The sequence below is a fragment of the Geotrypetes seraphini genome, chromosome 3 (assembly GCF_902459505.1).
Source record: "Geotrypetes seraphini chromosome 3, aGeoSer1.1, whole genome shotgun sequence".
Lineage (NCBI taxonomy): Eukaryota > Metazoa > Chordata > Amphibia > Gymnophiona > Dermophiidae > Geotrypetes > Geotrypetes seraphini.
Window position 1 is genome coordinate 120,286,129 of NC_047086.1, and position 13,396 is coordinate 120,299,524.

General features: G+C 40.3%; 1 protein-coding gene across 12 annotated transcripts in view; it reads right to left on the reverse strand.

Annotated features, from left to right (window-relative positions):
• PKHD1 (PKHD1 ciliary IPT domain containing fibrocystin/polyductin) overlaps window positions 1-13,396 on the reverse strand; it is an 800,857-nt gene that overhangs the window by 66,458 nt on the left and 721,003 nt on the right. For 11 of the 12 annotated variants that reach the window (XM_033936724.1, XM_033936722.1, XM_033936718.1 and 8 more), the window contains 2 exons: window positions 5,578-5,704; window positions 1,140-1,227 (listed from right to left, as the gene is read on the reverse strand). In XM_033936724.1, the coding sequence (XP_033792615.1) occupies window positions 1,140-1,227; window positions 5,578-5,704 (215 nt within the window). The remainder of the gene's footprint in view (window positions 1-1,139; window positions 1,228-5,577; window positions 5,705-13,396) is intronic. The other variant, XR_004538726.1, reaches the window with a different exon arrangement.

Here is a 13,396-nt window from a genome sequence, read left to right on the forward strand (position 1 = left end):
GCCCGTTTTTCGGCACTTAGACCTGGTTTTATTTTGTCTAAGTGAAAAAGGTCTAAGTGCTGACTAAACTGTATTGGTTATACCTATTGTACGCCTAGGTGTAGGTCGGCCCACCTCCCGCCCACTGCCCGCCCTTTCCCCTCCTCTAAACACACCTTTTTTCTCTCTGTGCGTTTAGAGGCAGGGGAAAGGCCTAAGTTGGTTTTAGATATGTCTAAAAAACAGCTTTGGTTATGGGTACTTGGACGATCAGGCTTTTTGATCGTCCAAGTAGCCACTTAGGACACTTTTCAGATTTATTTTTTTTTTGATTATTACTCCCATATTCTATAAAAATAATGCTATTTTATATGCATTTCTCTAAGGACTCCTTTTACAAAGGTGCACTAGGGCCTTAACGTGCGCAATAGTGCGCGTTAAATTCCTGAGCGTGCTAGCCACTACCGCCTCCTTTTTAGGAGGCAGTAGATTTTTCGGCTACCGCACACTATAGCTTGCGGTAATTTTGTGCGTGCGCTAAAAACCGTAGCGCACCTTCGTAAAAGGAGCCCTAGGGCCCTCGACGAATTAATCCTGCCCTGGCCCTAAGTGTTGAAAATGCTTAGGTTTTTTGGGGGGGTTTACATGTACTTTAACACCCCCCCTTTTACAAAAACTTAGTGTGGCTTTTATCACTGGCCATGGTGGTAACAGCTCCTAAGTAGGAGCTGTTTCCGCCATGGCCGACACTAAAAACCGCGCTACACTTTTGTAAAAGAGGGGATAAATTTGGTGCAAATAGAAAAATAATTATCCATAAAATAGACTCATGAAAGAGGAGGGGATGGAAAGGTACCTTTTGTACCCGGTGCTTAAATGCCAAATATCTATGATTAGACTTTGCAAGGCATGTCATAACAGAGTACAAAATGGAGTTGCCTGCTCCAAGCTTTTTATGTTATAATTAGAAATTGAACTGATTGGGAATACCAAGAAGAAACATATTCCAAAGCATTCTATATTCTAACACACATGTCATGGTTGCATGTTAGGTGCTGCATACTAAAGTCAGTTTTCATCAGCTGAAACATTTAGATCAATAATTTCTACTGCTGTTCTTTGTAACTGCAGAACTATTTGAAGTAAAATATTGACATTACCTTTCAGTGCAGCTTCTGAAGGGCCTTGAAGATGTACTGACACGAACCATGGCCTTAAGGGGTGCCCTAGATTTTCAACTCTCTGACCCTGCAAACAAAAAAATGGAAGGTTATATTTTCAGCAACTTGTGTTTAGAGTCTTAGAACTTTTTCTTCTATTTACACATTCGGTGCCAGTGGAAAATCTCTTTCTTGAATAAGGTCCTTAATTTTTCAAGTGTTTATAATATTTGTAAAATGGCAATTTATGTACATCAAGAGGGACTGATAATTCATCTGAAAATAGCTGAAAGAGGAAAATCTAAAAATAAAATGAAGGCATACTAATTCAGTCTTTATTTTCATATAATCAGAATTCCATCACATAACATATAAGAACATAAAAATTGACAAACTAGGACAGACCGAAGGTCCATAAAGCTCATTATCCTATTTCTAACAGTGGCCAACCCAGGTCCCAAGTACCTAGTTATATCCCAAGTAGTAAAACAGACTTTATGCTGCTTATCCTAGGAATAAGCAGTAGATTTCCCCAAACCATCTCAATAATGGCCTATGGACTTCTCTTTTAGGAAATTATCCATATTCACCCATGTTCTAATACTGAACCATATTCTGCAGCAGTCACTGGATGCCAGATGAACAAGGCCCTCCCCTCCTCCACTCCCACATACATAAGAGTTGATATAACTTTTTAAAATCACTACTCCCACATAGCCAGAGCCCAGATAATGATCAATCCCCATGATATTTATATGTATTTACATTTCTTATATACCACTTCTATTCAAAGCGGTTTACATTCAGATATCTGATCTACTAGATCTCTCCAACAAAACATTTGAATACCCTCCTTCTCCCCTAAACACATACGATCTCCCCAAACACAACTGTTTTCCTGTGGAATACAGCTAATCCCCTCTAAAGGTCTCCAAAAAGAAGACTCCCGTCTAACACTCCCTCCCTCCCACACACACATACACACTCACTCCCATGTCATAAACAAACCACTCCAGGTCCTACCTGCAATATCCCTGATCTTATCCCCAGCTTTACCAGGGATCCTTGGTGTCTAGAGAGAGCAGGAAAGATCTCTAGTCAATGGTGCTTTTATGACCCCAGGTGAAAATATGGCTACAATGACCCCTAGTGATAATCTTGCATTATTACTGCTAATCAGGCTCCCAAATTAGGACTTTTAATGACTCACCCCAGGTTTTACACAACTTCCCCCCTGAACATGTATGCATTCCAGGACAGTACATGTGTTAATACCCCATATACTTTTACACACAAAATCCTGAAGTAATTTTATTAAAGCTCTTTTAGATATATAAAAAAATATATTTTCTCACCCAAAACATTCTTTATAACACTATACTCACAAAGTTGATTGATGCATGTCAAACCAATTTTACGTTTTAATTCAATTTCACACACATTCACTTTTGAAAAGAACCAACAAATCACCAAAAATCAAGAAACCTGAACATAATCAGAAAGCTTGATTCAGGGTTTGCTTGTTTTTTCTGTATACTTTCCTAGGGCAAGTCCATGAATACTTAGAGGGGCATTTTCAATAGTGCATCTTTGGATATATCCAGCAGGAAAACACCCATTTTTAAACCGCTAGACATCCTTTAAAAAAAAAAAAGATCTACACTTCCCCCTCCCCATTTGCGGTTTCGGCAATCGCGATTTCACATATTCGTGATTTTTTGGGGAGGGGGAAAAAAAGAAAAAAAAACAACCCACAGTTTAGCCTTCCCCCCGGCATCCCGGCCTTACCTGGTGGTCTAGCGGGCTTTCAGGACAGGAGCGATCTTCCTACACTCCTGCCCCGTGTAGATCGCCAATAGGAAATGGCTGTGGGGAGTTGCAGGTAGCACTTATAATGGCAGTATAGTAGGGTTTGGGTGGGTTTTGATGGGCTTATGCTTAATACCATAGAAGCTGTGGTTAGAGTGCCTTATGGGCCTGTGTCCTCCTATCTGTGGTCACTAGCTCACCTACCAGATAACTCTATACACCAGATGCTCTGCTAGGCTTCTCCATACCAGATGCTGCTGTTCTAGAGCCAGGTATGTATCTTTTTTGTTTTTATTTTTATGTGGTGGAAGGGAGTCAGTGAGCAGTGGGATAATGTGTGGGTGTCTTACCTTGATGAATGCAGTGGTCGTCTGGTCAGTTTGGGCACCTTTGTGGCACTTAGACGTTTCTAAAACAGGTCTAGCTCTGAACGTCTAAGTTCTGTCCAAGACATCTTGCAAAATGTTCAATTATTATTGCAAGGCATCCATGTCTAACCCACCTTTAAGTATACCCAAAGCCCACTCATAGAATTCTATGAGTGTTGGAGCAGCATCGGAGAAACCTATACTGCAGCTTAGTAAAAGAGGGCCTAAATTGGTTAGCACACGTTAGTAAAAGGACCCCAGAGGGTCTGTAGCAGGTTTCAAAGAGGGAACGTTTCCTTGGGTAACACTCTTTTGTCTACAAAAAACTCTAAAAATACATCATCAATATAGGGGTGGGTATCAGCAGGTGCCACACAGATGCATGAAACATTACATAAAGCACCATTTGTATGATTTTTCCTTACAAAAACAATCTTTTTTGCTAGCTGTCTGGCCCAAGCTTAAACTTGACTTTCTTAGATTTGCAAGTGTTTGCACATGGAACTTTAATAAAATTAATGACATATGTCAACATAAAATATATGTTGTTTGTTTTTCGATTTAATATTTCTTTATGAAAAAAATGCAATTTTAATACATGAATGATAAAATCATTGCTTCAGGTCCTGTTTCCAACTCCATTTTTCCCTCCCTGTGATTATTCATTGCAAAAGAATTCCATGGGATGTAGATTTATGGCATTTTGTTTATTGCTTGACTTTACAACTGCAGTAAAACCTTATCTTATTTCCAGAGGGTGTTCAGCCAATCAAATCGCTGGATTTGCATGAACATTCCATTCCCTCCTAGCTTGTGAACTGAACAGTATTATACAAGGGAATGTCAAAGGACAATTTCACTATACTATCTCTTGAGATTGTTGCTTGCTCTCCTCATGGAACATTTGCATCGCCAGAAGATGATAAGATACCTCTGAGTAGGTAATTTTGTACAATGTGACAGCAAAATTACCAAAGAAAACTGGAAGCTAATGTGTTAATCAAATAAGTACATAAGAGCTGCCATACTGGGACCTAGCAAGATCCCAAGGAGTAAAACAGATTTTATGCTGCTTATTCAGAGGATTTTCCCAAGCCATCTCAATAATGGCTTATGGACTTTTCTATTATGAAATTATCCAAACTTTTTTTTTAAACCCCGCTAAGCTAACTGCTTTTACCCAGCAACAAATTCCAGAGTTTAATTACACAGTGAATGAATAAATATTTTCTCTAGTGTGTTTTAAATCTACTACTTACTGTAGTAGCTTCACTGCATGCCCTCTAGTCCTTAGTATTTTTGGAATGAGTAAACAAGTGATTTACAACTACCCTTTCTATTCCACTCAGTATTTTATAGACCTCTATCATATCTCCCCTGAGCCTTCTTATCTCCAAGCTGAAAAGCCCTAGCCACTTTAGCCTTTCCTCATTAGGAAGTCATCCTATCTCCTTTATCATTTTCATCACCCTTATTTGTACCTTTCCTAATTCTGCCATATCTTTCATGAGATACAGTGACCAGAATTGCACACAGTATTCGAGGTGCGGCAGCAATATAAAGGTAACATTTTCTTCATTGTTTTCCACTCCTTTCAAGATTCCTAATATTCTATTTGCTTTCTTAGCTGCCGCTGCACACTGAGCTAAAGGTTTTAACGTATCCTCAATGATGATACCTAGAAGCGTGCAAATATTGGATGCACAGTCAGAAGGAAGTTGAGGAAGACAGGTGTATACAGGTGAAGATCTAAGTCCTCTATGATACTAGAGGTGAAGACAGACCTTTGGCTCTTTTGACTAATGAGTTTGCCTACCACTGTCCTAAGTTATCCAGTTAGTTATTAGGATACTACTGCTGAATATTACTGATCTCTGGATAAATCCTGCCTCTGCTCAGGCTCTGTCCTGGATTGCTTAGATTCTATCAGGATAATATCAAGTAGTCTGTAGTGATTTTCAGCAGCCTTATCCAGATAATGCTACTAATAACCCATACATGGAAGACCTTTTAAATATCAGGTCCAATTTTTTAGACTATGGTGCTTATTTTTGCCACAGCACAGAATGAGAAAAAGTCAGCTTTATATATGAGCTAATGAGTACCAATATAAAATATTATAACTGGAAGGAGGCAGATTTAGAGCAACTGAAACTATCTTGATATATCTCTTGTAAGATATTATGGCTCATGAGAGTTGCTGTGATACTAGAAAACAAAGGAAACAGTACATAACTTTAAAACAAAACCAAGGTTCTTACCCACTTGTCTATAAACATGATTTTTGGTTGACTTGGAAGCGCTTTCTCTACTTCTCCATCTGAGGGCTGAATTTGGATATACATCTTATATGGTTGCACATACAGGAAACTACCAACTTTTGCTCCACTGAAATTTTGTTTCACATGCAAGAAATGTGAAGAAATATATATCTGATTAATTCCAATTAAAGGTAAACATACAAAGAAACTATAATTGAAGCCTCTGCATTTTGTTAGAATAAAACCACAGAGCTCTTTGTGTGAATAACAGATGACTAGAGGTTAATAAAGTGTTGGTCACTTATAAGGAACAAGTAATTGCAAATACCATGATTTCTTTGTGGGACTCGCAGATGCATTTAACAGAGAAAAATGAAGGCAAATAAAGACTATATGGCCTATATAGTTTGCTTATTACTTTGATGAAATATCATAAATAAAAACTGGAAATCATGCTTTATATATCTCCAGTATTGAAACAGCTACATTGGTTACCTGTTATATTTTGTATTGAGTACAAAATGTTAACAATTATACATCATGTAATTTATGGAGAGGCACCATGATATCTAGTGTAAGTTCTAAGGAAATATTTACCAAGTCGCTCTCTGCGCTCATAATCAACAATGAGGTAATCGCTTGAGCATATAAATGAGGAATACTATTAAAAAACATGGCTGGCAGCAGTGGCGTGGCCATATGTGCCCCCCTCCACTGCCAAAACTGGGACCCCCTGAATTCCCCCCCATAACCAAGCGCCCTGCCTTCCGATCACCCCTTCCACTCCCATAACATCCTTGTTGGATCAGACCCCAGTGCATCCCTGATTGGCTCAGGTCCCTCCCCGGCATGGCCTTACTTCTGTAACACCATGTTCAAATCCACATAAGAGTTATCTAATACAATAATCACAGCTTTGTGGCCACGCAAAAAATGCTCTCTTTCTGATAGATTGCAATCATATTTCCTTTCATACAAACCATGGTAGGCATTCCCGAAGGGAGTGGGCGGGGGGGGGGGGGATTAATTTGAGTGGAACAGGGGTGATAAACTGAAAATCTGTACGTCACCTCAGGTCTTATAACCATAAGATGCTTATGAAGAGCAGTTTTATAATCTAGGTGCCCACATTTAGACACTTTTGGTGCATATTATTATATATAATATATACTAGCACTTAAGTACAACATATGGTAAAAGTGCCATCAGGATGCCTAAGTGTTATTCACATGTAACTTACATAGGACTCCTTTTACTAAGCTGCAGTAAGCACTAGCAAGTGCTTACCACAACTTAAAAAGGGCTTACTGTGGGATGTGCTGAGGTATCCCGTGGCAAATTCTGAATTTGCATCTTGTACATTTTGATCTGCAGTTTTTTCTTGCCTACTGTACTGCAGACTTTGTTGGATCTGTTTGTTGTGTGTTGTCTGTTGGTCCTTCATCCAACATGGCCTTCTCCACCTGGGACCATGTATTTAGCTTTCTGGAAGAAAGGCTCAGTAATCTACTGGAGGAACAACCAGCTATAGAAGAGGACGATGACGATTCATCATCACTTTTTGATACCTGGAAGGAGATCATGTTGAATAGGGAAGTCATTAGAGCAGACCTCCATTATGCTTTCTTACTCGAATATTGCCGGAAACAAATGATCCCAAGAGGATTACAGATTATGAAAGGCCCAACTATGTACAATGACGATTCATCATCACTTTTTGATACCTGGAAGGAGATCATGTTGAATAGGGAAGTCATTAGAGCAGACCTCCATTATGCTTTCTTACTCGAATATTGCCGGAAACAAATGATCCCAAGAAAATTACAGATTATGAAAGGCCAAACTATGTACAATGATGACCAGGCTTTTCTGGACAAATGGTGTTATATTTTGAACAAATGTTCATTAGATCTTATGATCCTTCTAATAGAAACTTCTAAACAGAAGTCAGATATCATTAGAACTAAACTTGAGGATAAACTTGAGTACGTCAAAAAAGAAGACTCAGGTTTTGATCACATTATACAAGACGTTAACATCAAGATGACAGAATACAAGAAAGACATCAAAGCTAACAAAATGGACAAACTTAAACGTGACAATGTGGATTATCAAAATAGTAGTATATACCCTTGGTGCAAATCAAGAGTTTATCAAAGAAAGAGATCATCGTATAGATCCACCTCTAGAAATAATAGGACACAGAAAAAACAGAATAGGGACCATAAAACATATACTCGGGTCCCTAAAAAAACACATATAGAGGATAGAGGACGAAAACGCATAAGAAGCTGTTCAGATGAGGAATATACCTCTCCTTTAACAAGCCGGATTACCACTAATGCACCTATCATTTCGAGTCCACCTAATGATAGACCATCACGTAGCAATCATAATCATTTTTTAGACCTACTTTGGAATTCCGGTGATATCAGTAACTGCATTAATATGTGGTATAAATAAACATAGCCTGCATCTCATACATTTTGATCTGCAGTTTTTTCTTATTTTTTTTTGTTTTTAATTCTGAATTGAATGCATAAACCACGTACCAAAAAATATGTTTTAATTTTTTTGTGATGGGGCATATAGGAGGAGGAGGGCAGATAGTAGGTGTTTCTGCACTAATTTGCTAGTAGGCATATTTGATAAGAAACCTGAATTGTAATTATCGCACCTTATTCAGTGGAGATGGATAATCTGTTGAGCTTTTGACATAAATTAAGTGGACTCAATTACTATGTGATTGTGATGTAACTGAATGCATTTGTAACTGTACTGTCCTTTAACTCTTATGAATGTTTTAATTGTTAACCGTTAATGTTTTAATTGTTAATAGTTAATGCATATAAATTGGTGTGTGCTAACTAATTAGTGCAGGATTAGTACCTGAGCCCTTACCATCCACAAAATAGGTGGCGAAAAGGGCTCATGTGCTAATTCTGGACAATGAGGAAGTTTTGGAAGAGAAGCAGAACACTTCAGATGGATTTTGTGATGAAGGATTGACTTGGATAACATGTGGATTTTATATTTTTGGTTTTTTTCTTTTATTTCTTTTTGAACTGTTTGGATGAGCACATAGCACTTTTTGGATTAGCAGTAGAGGCCTGGACCTTATGATAACTCCAGCAGAGATAAGTACCCCCCTTTGTTCAATATTTATTTAGAGCTTTAGTCTTTTAGAACTTTAGCTGTTTAGTGGTAGGAAGGGAGGAGTGCTATGATGTATATAAGCCTGAACTGGCAGAGGCCTGTGTCCTTATACTTTGGAGTTCTTATTGGCTATCACTGAGCATTATTTATTATTTATTTGTTATTTTATAGGATATATTTTTTGATAGAAACATTTTCCCTTTCTTCTCCATTTTGCCTTACTCCATCTTTTTTTCCTTGTATCTTCTCCTTCCCTAGCTCAGTTTGGCTTGCCAGTTTTCCATTCTCAGACCTGAACAGTGAGGTCTATTGTTATACTGTATATATTTTTAACTTGGATTATTCAGTAATAGAAAATTCAATTATACCGATCATGAAAACAGAAAACACTCTCAAACAATGATGAATATTGTGATAATGAGTATAATTTAGGTATCTCACACACACATTTCTAGGTCTCTTGAATTTAATTAAATATGCTAACTCATTACACACTGGGACCCAACAGAGAAATAAAAAAACATTCTTTTCCTTGGTTCCCTATATGACTAAGGGAGGAATTCATCAAGGAGCACTAACCAATTTAGCACATGCCAATCAGGGCCTTAAGCCCCTCCCCATGCATCACATGTTGCAGCAGAGGAGGCCTAAGGCTCAGTGGCGTAGTGAGCAGAGTAGGAGTAGGAGTAGGAGTAGGAGTAGGAGGTGTTTTCGGTACCTCCTGCTCCCAACTTTAAGGTACGAGCACCGGGGCCAGGAGGGGGAAGAAGAACTGCGGTGGCAGGAAGGAGAGGGCATCTCCTGCTGTTTTTTCATGGAAGGGAGGAGGAAGCGGGTGGGTGGGAGCCTTCATGGTAGGAGGGAGTGAGCATCCCTCCTGCTTTTTTCTTCAGGGGGGGTGGAGGGTAGGGGGAAGATCTTTCCTGGTAGGAGAGAGTGGGCTTCCCTCCTAACATCTTTTTGGGGTTGGGGGAATGGTGGCTCGGGGAGGTGCGCAATTGTTGGGATCTTTTAGGCAGGGTCATTGCTACTGCTCGCGCTGGGAAGGGGGGCACGCATGTGGTGGGGGAACTGGGAAGGAGCGGAGCAGAGAAGAGGGCGGGAGAGGGGCACTACCGCTCCGGGCTCCACTCATCTTCGCTACGTCACTGTATGTGACATAGAATAATTGTCATAGCGGTGCCCTCCAGGCATCTAAATATGGGAGCATAGTTACAGAATAACTCTAACTATGAGTAGTGCATATGCTTTTCCTCTTAATGGGAGTGAGGTAGGACAAATTGTATGAGAAGCGTTCAGTGAGTATACAGTGAGTAGGCTGAAGCCTCTCCTGCACAGTTAAATGACGGAAGGGAAGGGGTGTGCAACAGGGAGGGTCAGGAAGGAGCAGGGGGCAGAGAGGAGGATGGCTGCTGGTGCCCCCACCAAGATGGCACTCAGGGCAGACCCTCCTACTTACTATGCCACTGATGACAGAGCTGGCATAGGTGTATGTGCCTACTATTATGTAACTTATATGCATGTGATTCTTACACAAGATCTACCCAAACTCCACCTGTATGTACATCTACCGGAAAAAAAAAACCCCACACTGACTGATAGTCAGCTGGTGGTGATCAGCGTTTTTTATTTAAACGCTGACCATGATTGGCTAAATTAGCCCCAGATATTCAGTGTCAGGCCATGTCCAAGCCCCAGTACTGAATACTGGGGGCAAATTTGCCTGATGTGGGCTGCTGGGGCTTATGCGAGTCCTGGCTGATATTCAGTCAGGGTCTGCATAAGACAGTTATCATCTGGGACCCACATAACTTTCTTTTTTGAAGCTTCCATATTCCTCCTGCCCCCCAAATCCCTTTCCTTTCCTACCCCCTCCCAGCCAGCCACCATTCATAGTCCTCAGGGAAGGGATAATGCCAGACCGTGGGGTGGGAAGAAAAGGAAGGAGAAGAGAGAGATGCCAGAGCATAGGGGAGGGGGTGGTGACCGAGAGAGAAAAATGGAGAGGTGACAGAGCTGAAATCAATCATGTACAAAGGAGAGAAGGGGCACAGGATAGATAGTTTATGGAAGGACCATAGAAAGTGGGAAGATGCCAAATGGAAGAGAGAAAGAGAGGGCGGACACTGGATGGAAAGAGCAGAGAGGGCAGTGAATGGAAGGGGCGAGACAGAAGGTGAACAGTAGATGGAAGGGGTAGAGAGAGGGAAACAGACACTGAATGGAAGTGTGGGGGACAGGGAAGCAGACGCTGGAAGGAAGTGGGGAGGAGAAAGAAAAAAGGGTGCATGCAGGATTGAGGGAAGAGGATAGAGTTAGTTACTGGAAGGGGTGAGGGAAAGAGGTGGCAAGCTATAGGTAGACACAGTGAAAGAGGGAAATTGAGGACTGAATAGTAAAAAAGAATTTAGACAGAGGCAGAAAATAAATTGAGAAGGAAGACCAGGGAAGAACAGGAGGAAGGGAGCGGAGAGATAGATGCCAGAGCAGGGGGGAAAGATAGGTGACAGATACCAGACCTGGGAGGAGGAAAAGAGGAAGGAGACAGATACTAGATCTGAAGGGAAAAAAGGAGGATAAAGAGAAAAGAAGGAGAGAAAGAGGCAGAGAAAGGGGGGGGGTGTAAGCACATTAGAAAGACTACAGAGAAAAAGGCTTGGGCGATAGGGGAAAGACAGGAGGCAGATGCAGGACTATGGGAGGTTCAGACAGAGGGGGAGAGAGAGGGAGACCTGAAACAAAGGTAAAAAGGAGAACTGACACTGCAAAAGAGGGAAAAGAGACAGAGACCTGGACCCAAAGGGGATGGGGCTGGATTGTGAAAGAAATGTTGGATGCAAAAGAAAGAAAGATTGGATGCACAGTCAGAAGGAAGTGCAACCAGAGACTCATGAAATCACCAGACAACAAAGGTAGGAAAAATGATTTTATTATCAATTTAGTGATCAAAATGTGTCTGTTTTGATAATTTATATCTGCTGTCTATATTTTGCACAATATTTGTCTATTTTTCTATAGTTACTGAGGTGACATTGCATATTTTAAAGTAATCTGCCTTGACATCTTTGAAAAAAAACCTGAAACTCGTAAATGATAATTAACATTTTCTCTGCGTATAGTGTGCTTTGTGGGTTTTTTTAAAAAAATATTTTATGTTTACCATTATGAATTAATAAGATATTGTGTGTACATGAAAATGAATGGAAGAAATTGGGGGCGGGGCTAGGGCTGGGGGTATAGCTAGGGCGGGATTGGGGGCAGGACTGAATATTAATAGATGTCCTGTTTTGATGAAAAAAATAAATGGTCACATTAGATATGTAACATGGGCAAATGGCACATGACATGGGATACGGAACATGGGCACATGGGATATGGCACATGGGATATGGAAGAGTACTAGATGTGGTGTACTTGGACTTTAGCCTTTGGCACATAGGAGATTGCCGCATAGGAGATTGATAAATAAACTGAGGTCCAGATTCTGTAACCAGTGCCTTTATTGGAAGCCACCTTAAAAGTGGCCACGGATCGCGTCTCAATCATGCGATGGCGCTGGATACAGAATCGCGCCTCCAGCAAAGGTAGGTGCCAGAAAAGTAGGTCAGGGTATTCCTGGCTTACGTTTCTGGCACCTACCTATGATGTAAATTGCACTGCTGTAGGAACTTTAGGCTGCCTAACACCACTTCTGGTATTAGCCACACCCACAGTTGCATTAGGTGGCCTAAAGTGCCTGTGGAGGCACAATTCCAGCACCGATTTTTTAGATACAGATAGGCATCTTGAAACTCAGTTAAAAATGTCATTTCAGAATCCGGGTCTGAATGCCTTCGGTATGAACCCTAAAGTGACAAACTGGATTAAAAGCTGGTTAAGTGGAAGGAAACAAAAGGGTAGCAGTAAATGGAGCTTGCTTAGGGGAAAAAGACATTGTTAGCGGAGTGCTGCAAGAATCTGTCCTTGGGTTGGCTCTTTCTAACATCTTTGTGAGAGATATTGCTGAAAGACTTTCTGGCAAAGTTTGTCATTTTGTAAATGATACCAAGCTCTCTAATAGGTTAGACACCCCAGAGGTTGTGGATAGCATGAGACTTGAAGTGAAACTTGAAGAATGGTCCGTTAATTGGCATCTAAGATTTCATGCAAACGAATGCAAGGTCATGCACTTAGACTGCAAAAATCCAGGAGAATGGTATAGTATAGGAGGCAAAATACTTCTGTGTATGAAAGAAAAGCGGGACTTGGGGGCAATTATGTCTGATGATCTCAAGGTGGCAAAACAGGTAGAAAAAAAAACGACGGTCAAAGCCAGGAAGATGCTTGGGTGCAGACAGGAAGATGCTTGGGTGCATAAGAAAAGGAATGGCCAGTAGAAAAAGGGAGGTGATAATGCTGTTATATAAGTCTCTAGTGAGGCCCCATTTGGCATATACAAGAGCACACAATCTAAATATTTACATGGATAACATCTAGCTGAAAGAACTGCCCTGATAGAGGGCAATTTCATAAAAGAATGGCTAAAAGTATTAATGCCTATTTTATAAATGCTAAAATATCTCAGAGAAGATTTAATACTTCCAGGAAATCCAAACAACTCTTTATAGAAATGATATTCTTCAACACATTAGTGATAATAGTTATTAATATTTATTACTTATTT